This window comes from Euprymna scolopes, chromosome 22 (assembly GCF_053919585.1).
Source record: "Euprymna scolopes isolate OS-2025 chromosome 22, ASM5391958v1, whole genome shotgun sequence".
In the NCBI taxonomy this organism is placed as follows: Eukaryota; Metazoa; Mollusca; class Cephalopoda; order Sepiida; family Sepiolidae; genus Euprymna; species Euprymna scolopes.
Window position 1 is genome coordinate 8655696 of NC_136503.1, and position 14779 is coordinate 8670474.

A 14779-nucleotide genomic window follows, 5' to 3' on the forward strand; every position below is an offset into this window, starting at 1 on the left:
ATATTTGGTTAGATTCCAAAAAGCCCTATCTAATTCATTTGTTGTAATGATACGCTATACAGCGAGTGCAACTGCAAGTCTGATTGGATCTATAATGTTTACATAATAATAACCTTCGGACTGGTACGAACAAACAATTTCTGTTCAGTTATGCGATCATAATAGCAACTTGTATTCATCTAATTGTATTTAACAAACTGTTTGGAGTAGGTATTATTTCAGCATTAAATCAACCCCTAAATGTTCAGACTTTTTATATGAGAATTAATAATTTGCATCATTCAAATTTCTATAACGATGAGAACAATAGTCCAAATAATCCAAACCCCAAAAGGGGTTGATATGCTGTAAAACAAAACAGACATACCCAATCAAACCAATTCTACTAGTTTGCTTAATATTTTCTTGTTTCCAAATATAATCAAGTAATTAAAATCGGTAAGATTTATAGTCTGACCACGTATTCCACTGTTTTGTAGTTTATATATTTCTAAAAATAATTGCTATGCCAGTAGATTAGTAATACGAAGTTATCGCCCTTAGATCGTCTATATTGGATAGAGATATTTGATCCCAAATATTGATCTGAAATAAAAGTTCATAGCTTATTAACGGTTGCGTGCACTACATCACCTTATTAACAGGTGGAGTGAAAGTGATGGGATCGTTAGCTAATAAGATGATAAAATGCACGCAATAGCCAATGAGGTAAAATAAAAGCTTTATCAGCACACGAAAACCTGCATAAATGTCACTATAAAGAATCAAGGGCGATAACTAAGTACTGACTCAGTTCAAACTAAATCAAATTAATATTGTATCGTATTTTATTATACGTATTATAACTTTAGTATACTGCCACTTCATGTTCATGACACTAAAAATGGAAATAAATTACATCTTTATATATAATAAAATAGTGTAATATGTACATTTTGTTAGATCTAAAGGCGTATTATATCATTTTTTTCCCCATGATATTAAAAGAAAATAAACAAGTAATTCAGCCATTATGTTTCTTTTACTGTCAGGCAGACTTATCAAACATCCGGAAAAACTTTGATCTCCAAAGACATGTCCATAAAACTTGTCTAGAAAGAGAAAAGACGGACCACAACAGAACTAGTCTGGTGATGAGGATACGAGGACAAATGATGTCACCTCAGTGGTCAGACCCCAAAAAGTAGGAAAGGAGAAGCGAACTCCTGAGTCAACCTATTCGAGTCGGACGTTAAATCAACCAACTGGTGGACTAGCAGTGTCAGAAATTTCGTGAAAATAGTGAATAATTCCACCCCATCTTTCCAAGCTTATAACTCCTCGAAAAATGTAATTCAAGCCCTAATTTTTTTTTTCAATTAAAGGAGTAAGGACCAAGGTTTTATTTAAAAAAAAAACAAAACAAAACAATGTGTTTTTTTTTTTTTAAAAAGGTTTTAAACTTCGGACTTTACAGGTAAATTTCTAAAAAACTGATTTTTTTTTTTTGTTTTAAATTTGAATATATTATTTATTGACCTTTTCTCTTCAATTTGTGATATATAAACCTATTAAACATAAATTAATTATTTACTTTTTAATAGACATTTCAAAATGAGAGGCGTAAATTATTCGACCCCCTATCTTTCTAAGCTTATAACTCCTCGAAAAATGTAATTCAAGCCCTAATTTTTTTTTCAATTAAAGGAGCAAGGACCAAGGTTTCATTAAAAAAAAAAAAAAAAAGACAAAAAGAAAAAATGTGTTCTTATAAAATAAGGTTTTAAACTTCGGACTTTACAGGTAAATTTCTAAAAAACTGATTTTTTTTTTTGTTTTAAATTTGAATATATTATTTATTGACCTTTTCTCTTCAATTTGTGATATATAAACCTATTAAACATAAATTAATTATTTACTTTTTAATAGACATTTCAAAATGGGGGGGGGGCGTGAAAATGGGGGGGCGTGAAAATGGGGGGGCGTGAATTTAAAAAAAACGTTTGTCTAAAATATTATATTCGGTTTATTGGAAAGAACATAAAATTTCACATTGACCCTGAAAATATCGTAAAAATAGAATCAATAGAAAAATTTTGATAGATTTTTAAAATTTAAAAATTTAAAAATATTGAGTTTAAAAATTGAAAAATATTGAGTTCGGAAAATTCATTACTGTTTTAAAAAAAAAATAAAAATATTTTTATTACTTTTAAAACAACTGTAATAGTTTATTTTGGAAGTATAATCCATAAAGAAAATAAATAACCCACTTTTAACAGAGAAATTACGAGATTTTTATATTGTATTCGCAGTTTCGTGTTAGGGGTGTCAAAAATTCCTACAAAAATTCTGATACTGCTACGGTGGACTGTTCCATTATTGCGTGTCTACGATTAGATGTATTAGGAAAACCAGACCCAACGTTGACTTTTTTTTTTTTTAAATTACATTTTCACCCCAAACAAGGCACATTGCCACTTTGTTGTAGGGGGCTACTATCAGGGACATAGGCATCAGGGGTACTGTGTAGGGAGTTGGGCAGTAAGATGTCGGTTCACGTTGCACTTGAACTTCTGCATGTCAGTACTGTTGGGGAAGCAGGGACCTGGCAGGGAATTCCAAAGTCTAGCAGTCCTGGGGAAGAAACTACTGGAGTAGAAGGCTCTCTTACATCTAGGGATCTCTACTGTGAAGGGGTGGGATTTAGTTGGTTGTCGGTTGTCGGGGGTATTTATGTCGAGGGGGCACAAGTGCTTGCAGTTCGTCAGAGCATTCACCGTTAAAGTACCTGTAGAAAAGGCAGAGGGATGCAACACTTCGTCGATGGGACAGGGGATGAAGCTTAGATGACAGTTCAGGACCTATCAGATTGGCGACTCTCTTTTGAACCTTGTCTAAGAGCGAGAGACTAGTGGCAGATGCACCAGCCCAAATATGACAACAATACTCCATACATGGGCGAATTGTGGCCTTATAGAGATATAGGATACTTTCAGGCGTTAGTATCTTTCTAGCATGGTAGAGAGAACCTATCTTCTTCGCAGCAGTCCTGGCGATACTCTCAATGTAATTGTTCCAACTCATGTTTCCTGAGAGCGTTAGGCCGAGGAGTTTAAAGGATGTACTTTCAGATAAAGAGTCATTGGCCATTGCTATTGGTGGTAGAAAAGGTTTCTTGTAATTATTGAAGGAAACGAGTTTAGTCTTGGCAGCATTGAATGTGACCATCCATTTTTTTTCCCATTCCACTACAGATTGGAGGTCATCCTCTAATGTTTCTGCCATTTCTTTAGATATGTGTTCATTTGTTTTCCTGTCGTGTCTGTTATAGAGTGTGGTGTCGTCATTGAAAATAAGTAAACAAATTTTGAAAACATGAATTTGTGTATGATGCGATCCTCTTTCTTTGCATTTAATTTTTGTTTAACATGTGTTTTGTCATACACAAGGAAATGCAATGATGAAAACAATCCAGTTATTATAGGTGCCACAGGGCTTATTAAGAAGAACCTGAAGTCCTACCTAACTTATATTTCTGGTGAACCAAATGCAAAAGATATCCAGACAATTGCACTTAAAGGAACAATGAGGATACTAAAAAGAGCTCTCGGTTGGTTTCAATAAAAAGCAGGGCAATATTGGCAGTTGGTTTGGCTGCCCCATACCCAGCATTACAATCTTCAAAGGAAGAAAAAAGAAAATATATTAATTTTCATTACTTAAAGTGTTCTTGCTGCAATCAATAAAGCCCATATAAATAATCTGAAGATCATTTGGAAGAATTAGTCATAACCTATTCAGTGATTTAAACGGATTAAAATACTTAATTCATAAGAATTTGTAAAATTGAATCCAAACTTTTAGATCACTAAAAGTTCAAAATAAAAACTTAAGTCAAATTTATTATTATTTGTATTCACTAGGAGTTATCATATCGGCCATTGTCAAATATTTCTGTCAACAACCGGTGGCTTTCCCTGGAGTCTAAATGACAGCAAGTCTCCCCAGATTTCCAGTACTCTCCAACTATTTGATAACATTTGCAAATGAGTTTACGTTATCACAACAGCCGTTTACCATTCTTGCGGACTATTGGCATTCACTGGGATTTGGGAAGCAATAAGCCTCCTCAAGGTCTCAATTCTCTTCACATTCATCTAGGCCTGGTTAGTGCTTATCTCCTTGATCTTTCCATCCTCCTTGACTCTTCATGATTATTTGGTGTGGTGTCAGTTGATGCCGACTCTACAACTTTTTATATTATTTATTATATGAGTAATGATCAACACACAAAAAACAATCTTGGATTGAATGAAGCAGAATAATAATATTTTAAAAGAAACTATTTAAATAAAATTCTACATAATTGAACAGTGATCATCGCATAAAGACCTAACTTACCAAAGTCATAAAAATGAAGACCTAAGTAAAATTTATTATTAATTATGTTATCCGGTGAACTTTTTACTTTCATTTTTATTTTGCCATTTTTTTGTTTTTTTTTATTCTTTTACCAAATACATTATTACTTTGTAACAGGATTTTCAAAGTTATAATTAATGATTATAGTATCGTTTGCACATTAAGATATTAATTGAAGCACATTATTAAATATTTTTTGCTATAAAATGATTAGATGTAAACAGTTGACAAAACTTTCAATAATTTTATATGAAAATTGGTTAATTTAATAGTCAGAAATGACAATTTAACAATTTAAATACTTTAAAATTCCTTTCAAAATTTGAAGGTCCATAAAGTCAATTTTTTAAAACTATTAACAAAAGATTAAAATATCTAATTTGTTTATGAATAAACGGAAATGCATTATAATTGATTTGATTTCATGATTGAATTATTTTACTATTGTTTAAAGTTCATTTTAGAACTTTACATTAAGGCATTTTTATTTCAATATTTGATAAAAAAATAAAATTCAGTGTATATCAAAGTTACTTTTACACGAGAAATACAAACATACACACAAGTGGTCACACAATTTTATTAATGCACTGATTGATGAATGAATTGGGGTATGATTAATTTTTAATTAAAACAAATACAGAAGGAGAGTCATCAAAGAAACAATGTGTTGAAAATAGAAAAAGTAATAATCAGTAATTAAGAAAAGAAAAATGGAGAAATAATAAATAAAAGTTTAAATGCAAAGTCAATTGAATATGAATAAATCATGTTTACTGATCATTATTCACTAAAAAACATGGTGATACGTCATTAAAACAACTTCAAACTTTAACGCAATAAAAACAAGATTACAAAGCAACAGTTCTTTTTTTTTTGTTGTTGTTGTTTAAAAAAAAATTTCCTGCTCAACACAAGACAATAGAAAAACGGTTCATGCTAAAAAACAAAAACAAAAAAAAAAAACTTCAAATAATTTTCATCAGTGAGAATAATCCATGCAACAATTTCTGTTATTGTTTTCATGCTTTCACAGAGGCTCTGTCAATTGCTTGATCAAGTAAATGTTAATGCCGAAACAACATTTTCATTGTTGGAGGCTTAGATTTAATGAACACATCTGGAGAATCTCATTAATATGATTTTGTTGCTCATATATTATATCATTCAATTTGCAAACATAATTATATAGCCTTTTATTCACACTAATATGTAGATTCTAAATATTTAAATTTGGATTTTCATTTTAAGAGTCCCTAAAACATAAATTTTGACAATTAAACTATGTATTTAAAAATATTATGTCATCTTCTCAGTCAAGTAATTTCCTTATAAAATTGTCCCAATAAAATGCCACATATTCAAGTTATTATTTACAATGAAGAATGTTTGAATTTTAAAATATACTTATTTATTGAAATACTTTTCAATACATATTTTATTATTTATAACAATATAATAATAATGTTGTTGTCACTCAGACTCCAAATAACACTACAAGTTGTTTTCAAACAAAAATCTTTGAACATGGCTTGTGTGACTACTCCTAGTTAGTAAAATAATAATAATTGTATAAATTAAAAACTGAATCGAAATGTAGATGGATTATGCATCGCCACAAGAAGAAAAATATTTGGGTACAGTTACAACATAACGAAAGGTTATAATAGAAAAAGGATTATTTGTTTGCACAGCTTCCTAAAAAGAAAGAAAGTAAAAAGCAGAATGCAACAACAACAACCAAAACAATTAGTGAACAAAAAAGCAACCAAAACAACAAAACAAGCCCCACAACGATGCAAGGAAAATAAAAGCAAGTCTTTTTTTTTTTTTTTTTTTTTTACTTCTGTCCTATAATAATTGAGACATTTTTCTAAAAAATGTATTCTATGATGGACATCTCAAAAAACATAAGTATAGTATAATACAATCATAATAAAGTAAATGACTTTTGTGCAATCCTACACAATTAAAGAAGTATATATATGTGTGTGTGAGAGGTTATTAGGAGATAACCCCAGCAGAGTACTCGATTAAGAAGAATTCCAAAATAGCATAATATTTATTTATGTGTTCTGATCTTCTATAAGACATACCCTGTATTGCCTAGGATTGAATGACAGCTTGTATATCCTTTTGCACCCAATCCATAACGTTTTTATCCTTTTTTTTTTTTTAAAGAAAAAAAAACATTTTATAACAGTAAATTTTGTGATGGGGACAAAAGATGTATTCAGCATTGATTGGTTGGGATGAAGTTGAAGTGTCAGTGATTGAAATAAAATTTAGTAAATTAATATTCTTTAACCTGTCTTAAAGGCACACACCTAGCATTATTTCGGACACTTTTGCATTCCTGCTGCAGAACCTCTTATTACCACTTCCATTCTAATTATTTTTCATTTCTAATATTTTAAAGTTATATGTAAAATATGGACACCAAGCACCAATGCAAACAATATGATTATGCTGTACTCCCTTTGATCCAAATGAAATATACCTATCCAAGTAAGATAATCACACAATATTATTGTTCTCTATTCAATAACAACAGTGCATATTTTTTCAAGTGCATATGCTAATGTACTTTCAGAAAATATTTGGTTATGAGGGTCTATCACCCCAAACCTAGGCATGATCAAGGCCAGGAACTTATACATTTTGGTTTAAAATGCTAAATTTTTTATTGTTGGAATAATTTCTAATTTAGAAATATTATTGAATAATTTTCTTGTTTTTAAACTTTTCCGTGATTATCTGATTTGCAGCAGATTTAACCGTTTAACCACCTCTCATGTTTTCTCCCTTTTCAATAAAGCTATTTATGATGAGTTTCTTTTATTGGCTTTGTAGAATCGCAATCATTGGGTAACTCTAAAATTTGTGCCTCAATATTTTATTTTTGATGCATTTTAATGTCATTATACTTACACCACACATATGTGTGCGTATATGTTTTTATATGTATGTATATGGGTATATTTTGGAGCCTTGTCCATGTATTCAAGAGTGATCCTCTATAAATTTTGAGAATATATAATCTGAATCTTACAACTTCGATTTTTTTTACATTATTAACTTAATATTAGCAAAATACTGTTGCCTATTTATTTTAAAAAATTATTTTTTTCTCAATTTTTCTATATATATATATATATATATATATATATATCTTTTTTCATATATATTAATTTTTCTTTATTAGTATTTATCTTATTTTTAAATCTCTCTGTTGATGTTCATTCCTTATAATTTTATTTTTTTCTTACTTATGTTTTTTTTATCTGCAGATTAAGGACAATCCACTTCATTTCCGAAAAATAAATATGTTCTTAACTCTTACTTTTGCTAAAGTGTCTTTCAACATATTTTATTAAATCCTTGTACTTATTACAAGCTCTATTTCCTATTTGGTTTTATTGAGCTTTTACATCTGGTTAGGATTATTTTATAAATATTATCTTTAATATTATAATATTTTTTGAGTTTACTGTTTGGATTTACTTTGTAAGCTTAATTATGTATGTTGTTCGTTTTATAATTATTTTTTATAATTACAATGTACTTCATAATAATGTTGATGTTTTTTGCCTTTACATCGCGATGATAATTGATGCTGATGAAGAGACAATAATAAAATTAATAAATGAAACAAAAACCTTTCAGCTTGGAAACGATTGTCTGCCAAAAATATTGATGTTGAATTCTTAGACCTGATATAAATGTTATGATTTTGATTCCAATTTACAATATGATAGAACTGATTAATCTAAAGAATCAAACATTGAGCTGAATTGATACTTGCAGTGTTTTTTGCTACTACAATCTGAACTAAGCTACCTAAAAGTTATCAACCTGGTACTGACCAGGCTCAACATTGCTTAACTTGAATGATCTAACAAGTACTAGTGTGTCAACATCAATGATTATGCCATATATATATATATATATATATATATATATATATATATATAACTGTATAAGGACTTATGTAATAAAAATACATTTTTGACAATCAAGTCTGCTGTTCAAATGCAGTCAAGTGTTAAAATAAAAAATGATCATTCTGAAAAAATAATGAGCCGTTTGTACATCAAAGGTCTATCTAGATTTATATCTGTGTTCTGATTATGAAATATTGAGTTTCCATGTTATTCCACAGACGATTCGCTGTACTTTCACAGATGATCATCATCTCATACATTTTCTCCACTGTCATTTTTTTTGTCTCCTTTCTGTAAATTTGAAGCCATATTTTTTGATCAGTTTTACATTTACATGGTAGCCGAACATTATGCTTTAAAATTTGCAGTGAAAAAATGAAGTCACACAGTCATCTGTATATCATTAAATTACAGTGACAGAAGACTTTTGCACAATGTATCATTTTCTGAAACTGTTATTAAAACCCGATGACATGCCAAGGCAAGATGGCTGGTAATCAATTTGGTCACAGGATTATGTTAATCTTAGGAAAAATTGCAAAATTATTTGTCCACAAATAAAACTAAATGATAAAAACAAAATTTAACTGTTCACCATTTAATGGTTAGCGGCATCTGTTTATTGATAAAGTTGTTTGAACACTTTTCTGGTGGTCATGGGTATTTTTTGCATCTATGTGACTTACAAGTTATTACTTTTTTAAAAAATTTAATATTAATTACTTATTAAAATAAAAAAATCCAACAGCATATAGTATTAAAATTAAGTTTTAAACTATTTTTAAAACAATTTAATTATATTAAATCCACAAGAATGCTTTTTTGGTTTCTTGGTAAATAAGTTTGATATTATAAATTTTTGTTAATAGTTAAAAAAAAGAAAAAAAAAAAAAAAAAAAAAGAAGCTCAATTACTTTGTAACCCTTTAAAATTTCCACGGGCTTAAAACTGTTCATTAAAAAGTCATTTCTAGCTTTAAACTGGTTCATAAATCTTAACACATGAAGAAGAGATTGATATCTATTTTCATTCAATCATTTTATAAATAGAGATTAAAACATTACCCTACCAAAATTGGTTATATTATTGATAATTAATAATTTAGTGCACAAACCATACTGTGGTAATTAAATTGAACTTTCAAAATCCTATTTTTAAGAAAAGCAAAAACGATTTAATAAAAATAAAAAATAAAAAGTAAAATGACTCCCAAATCATTATTCAATTTATGAAAAAAACTTAATCATTTCATTTTTTTTAAATTTTCCATTTTTGTTTTTAATGAAGTATTTATTGATGACAAGACAAAAATAATTAATTCTGCTTGTTTGAATTTTATTGACTTTCATGAAATCACAGCTGTTAATTAACAATTTCTCCAAATTAAAGCCCAATTTTTGAACACAAAGAATATTATTAGTGTAAGGAATATATATCAAAGGAAAGAATTTAGCAGGATGTAGATGTGTATGGGCAGGGCATAATTATTGTGGAGAAGTAATTGGAACAGAATGGGCTAATTGGATTTCTTAACGAGGACAGGTCAGAGTTTAATGGAGAAGAAAAAAAAAAGGAAGAAGGAAAATTCAAAAGTTAGATCTAACATTCATTTTGTCCTGCAATTATAATATATTGAGACACGGTTGAAGAGAACGCACATAGCATTGCTTTCCTGTTTTATTAATGTTTTATGATGAGAAAGAGACTAAAGCCTCGTTCCTGTATCTTAGTAAAAAGATCTGATAAAGGGAGATAACTTATAACTGAATCTTACAGGAACCTTTCCTGTAATAAAGTAAAACTTCATATTCAGAAAGCTTAAAAACATTGCTCTAATTTACCAAACAGTTCAGTTAGAATATTTGATGCAATTTCTGAGATTATTTATTGTTATTTACATATTAACATGTTCATCTTAATTTGGGACATTTTCATAACATTTCTGCCATCTTAATCTCTGGCCTTCTTCAGATGCCATTTGTTGTAGCTGATAACTTTTCTTGGAATTTCAAACTGAACTTCTAAAATCCAAACTATCCTCATTTATTGCTTTTTTTCTTTTTTTTTTTTTTAGATATTGTATATGATTTAATATTTTCTTTCAGTGGATTAAATAAAAAGTTTAGTTCAAAAAATTGGTAACATCTATGACAAAAGCAAGAAAGCAGATAGGCAACTATTTGTTAAAATGAAAACAGCTGTTTGAAACACAAGAATTCGTTCCAAGATGCTAATCTGTGTAACTTCTGTATTGTCGTGCGTATCACTGGGTTTTAAACAATGTGCAATAATTTAAATAATACTCTCCGATGTACGCATGACCCATCGGATCACAAACACGACTTTCCTGAATTGTGTGTTACATATCCATTAAGACATCCTGCTTACATAACTAATTTAGAAATAAAGCGACTTATTATTTTACTAATTTATTTGTTTATGGTGTGTAGGAACACACCATGTAAATTAGATGGCAAAATAAATCAATTAAGAAGCAACGCTGACAAAAGAGTCACTCTTTCCCTAAATTCTCACAGATATTACAAAATATTAGAGAATGGTGGAAACAACGTGGTATAAGAGGGCAAGAGAAATAGTTAATTTCAGTTAATTCGGATATTCATATTCACATATGCTATTTGATAAGATAATTTTATAAGTAAGGATTAAGAATGGATTCCATTTTAACCATGGATTAAACTTTGAACCTGTTTTTATGTATACAACATCTAAAACATTATTTAATAGGCTTGCTTAAAGATCGGTTGGTCGATTACCTTATCGTAACGGCATTCATGATTTAACTTTTGACTAGGAGCAAAATGAAGTATCTTTTCTGATGCTACATTTATCTATTCTGTCCTAGGAGAACTCCTTCTAGACTGAAACAATTTAAATTTTTGTCACATTTCAGTGTTTCCCTTTTGGGAAACTGGTTTTACCCCCACATTAAGAACCGACTTAGTGTCTAACTGCCCTCATGGGAGACAAGTAAATAGAGACATTAACAATTCTTGATATAAAATATAATTAAAGCAAGTTTCGAAATTCAAATTCTAAAAAAGGTGGTTATTCTCACTGACTTCTCTCATTCTTTTATGAGAAAGTCCACGTTTAACACGTAATAAAAGTAAAATAAAATGCAAAACTTTTTTTTGGGGGGGGCATAATATATATATGTATAAAACTAGTAAAATATGTTGAGGGAGTTTAAAACTTTAACATTAATAGTAATGATAAAGAAAAAGGTATAAACATTACCATTAAAATAATCAAGTGTTTGGACTTATAAAACTATTTTTTGTTACTAATGTGTCAGTACTATAAAGAAACGAAGGAAAATGACACTGGTTGTTAAGGACAGCTGTGGGTTATTCCCCTTGGATCAGAAAACGAAAAGTGGTCACCATGTTGGACAGGATTCTGTGTGATTGCATATGAAAGAAGCCCGTCTTAGATTCGAAGCCAACAATGTATGATTCAATAGTCTGAGGTTGGCATGATAGGAAGTTACTAAAGGTGTATCGACTTCTCAAAGTATAAAGAAACGTTCACTTTTTTTTTCTTTTTCTCCAATGCTGTTGATCTTTCAACTATTAACAGTGATAACATTTTTAGTAAAAAATCTTAATCGCATCTAAAAAATTAAGTGTAAAAACTATTAAACTAATGAGCCGTTAAAGTTAGAGAGAGGGAAAGAAGGAGAGAACATACAACAGAGGTAGTTAAAAGTGAACATGCTGGAAAATAGATTTTATACAAAGTGGTCAATAATAAAGCCCCAGGAAAAAAGTCACAATTAATTTAAAGTGGGCAATAATAAAGTTACAGAAAAAAGTCACAGTTTTGACTAGAAAAGAAAGCAAACAAATATTCGGGTTTGTCAATTAAAGTAATAAAATTGACTGTCTTCATCACGCTAATCAGACCAAATTATTTAGGGTGGTCATGGTTAGATTTCAAATTAGGGGTATTATTAATAATGAAAGTGAGAATTTGAGAGATAGCTTATATTAAAAATAGATAAAGAAATAATCCTTTTTTTTTTCTGTGACTTTTTTTCCTTCCTGTATTCTTTATATCATGCGTGAAAATGTAAATAAATTATGTGAATATTCTTTAAAAAAGAAAGAAACATATCCGCATATAAGATGAAGAAGAAATTAAGTAAAAGAAAACATTAAGCAAATAAATAATTGACGACAACTAGACATGCAATATCTGTGTATGTGGACATATATATATATATATATATATATATATATATATATATATATATATATGAAAATAAATTAATAATAATGTGAACTAGCAGGGTGAGAAGGAAAGAGTTTAAACGTACGCTTAGCAGTGTTACCCTGGGTGTTACTGCGCAAGTTCAAAAAGTTTGGGCGTGCTGAAAACAATAAAAGACGCTTGAAATATTTGATTATAAATTTTAAGGTTGAAATCGTTTTGTTTTTGTTAACTTTATGAGTGGGCGATTTTTTTTTTTTAAAGTCTGGGAGTTTGCTTCACTGCTGGTAAATTAATAGAAATTAAATTTATTGGTTGACAAACATTGATAAAAAATATTTTTAATTATATTTTTCTTTTAAATCTTAAATGTATAAAAGAGCTTGATTTGACTATTTCTATTGCTCCCTATTCTTTTAAAAGCTAATAATTATAAGCATTTTCATCATTAAATTTTATTAAAATTTACAAAAAATATTTTATAAAGGCAATAGATTATGATTTCATTGCTTGATATAAAAAAGTCATTGACCATTGAAACATAAAAATCATTTTAATAGGTCCACAAAAAAACTTATAATCATTTCAATGACTCGACAAAAAAAATAAAATCACTTTAAATGGACCCACGAAAACAATTTAAATTATTTCAATGGATTCACAAAAAAATTAGTCATTTTAATGGGTCTCCAGAAATTTTAATTATTATCAAGATTTTAAGACATTAAAGTCATTTGAATCGATTCTAAACACAATTTGTTTCCTTAAAACATGAAAATTATAGTTTTTCACAGCATTGTTATCTCTACAATTTCTTATTTTAAAAACGTTGAGAGGCCTGAGAAAACCAGAATTATGAGCAAATGAGAAAAAAGTTTAAATTCCAAACTTTTAATTTAGACAAGAATGTAACTCAGCTTTAAACATGGAAAGCATTGTAAATATTTTGAAAAGGTAATACAATGGAGTGCTTTAAACTCCACAATGACAAAAATGTTTTTATGGGAAAGAAAGCAACACAATTTTTATAAAATGCCTATTAGTCAATAAAATATTTTTAAAATACTTAAAATGTCAGCTTCAGAAGTGACAGGGAGCTAGAAGAAACAGCTAAATCTTATTATGCTAAATTTAAATGTTTTTTTTTCTATTAAAAGAAAGATAATTAAGCTTAGATCATCTGAAAATATATCATAACTTTGTTGATATTAAAGCAAAATTCTCTGAAAGATAATTTATCATCATCCATATTAATTTTTAAATATATTTAAAAAATTCTTTTGGCATCATCTAGCCCCTCCCTGCATTTAGTACCATTGCTTCTGCTGCCATTACCGCAGTGGGAGGCAGGAGTGATTCTCTAACCTGAAAAGAATCAGGGAGATTTAGCTCATACAAAAAGGCAGAGGAAGAAAAAATATTAAAAGAAATAAAAGAAAACAACTCATCAATTTTGAAATTGTCACATGGACAACAAAAAAGAGCAGTAGACATTGGGGGAGAGGAGTATTAGACGTTGGGGGGAGAGGAGTATTAGACGTTGGGGGGAGAGGAGTATTAGACGTTGGGGGAGAGGAAAAGTAGACGTTGGGGGAGAGGAAAAGTAGACGTTGGGGGAGAGGAAAAGTAGACGTTGGAGGAGAGGAAAAGTAGACGTTGGGGGAGAGGAAAAGTAGACGTTGGGGGAGAGGAAAAGTAGACGTTGGGGGAGAGGAAAAGTAGACGTTGGGGGAGAGGAAAAGTAGACGTTGGGGGGAGAGGAGTATTAGACGTTGGGGGGAGAGGAGTATTAGACGTTGGGGGGAGAGGAGTATTAGACGTTGGGGGGAGAGGAGTATTAGACGTTGGGGGGAGAGGAGTATTAGACGTTGGGGGGAGAGGAGTATTAGACGTTGGGGGGAGAGGAGTATTAGACGTTGGGGGGAGAGGAGTATTAGACGTTGAGGGGAGAGGAGTATTAGACGTTGGGGGGAGAGGAGTATTAGACGTTGGGGGGAGAGGAGTATTAGACGTTGGGGAGAGAGGAGTATTAGACGTTGGGGGAGAGGAAAAGTAGACGTTGGGGGGGAGGAAAAGTAGACGTTGGGGGAGAGGAAAAGTAGACGTTGGGGGAGAGGAAAAGTAGACGTTGGGGGAGAGGAAAAGTAGACGTTGGGGGAGAGGAAAAGTAGACGTTGGGGGAGAGGAAAAGTAGA

The 14779-nt window shown here is 30.1% G+C and overlaps 1 protein-coding gene across 22 annotated transcripts in view; it reads right to left on the reverse strand.

Moving 5' to 3' along the window:
- LOC145243881 (kinesin-like protein KIF13A) overlaps positions 1 to 14779 on the reverse strand; it is a 1028209-nt gene that overhangs the window by 38947 nt on the left and 974483 nt on the right. For 19 of the 22 annotated variants that reach the window (XM_080106966.1, XM_080106962.1, XM_080106977.1 and 16 more), the window contains one exon: positions 12691 to 12744. The exons of the other annotated variants lie outside the window; for them this stretch is intronic. In XM_080106966.1, coding sequence (XP_079963092.1) covers positions 12691 to 12744 — 54 coding nt within the window. The remainder of the gene's footprint in view (positions 1 to 12690; positions 12745 to 14779) is intronic. 22 annotated transcript variants of the gene reach the window in all.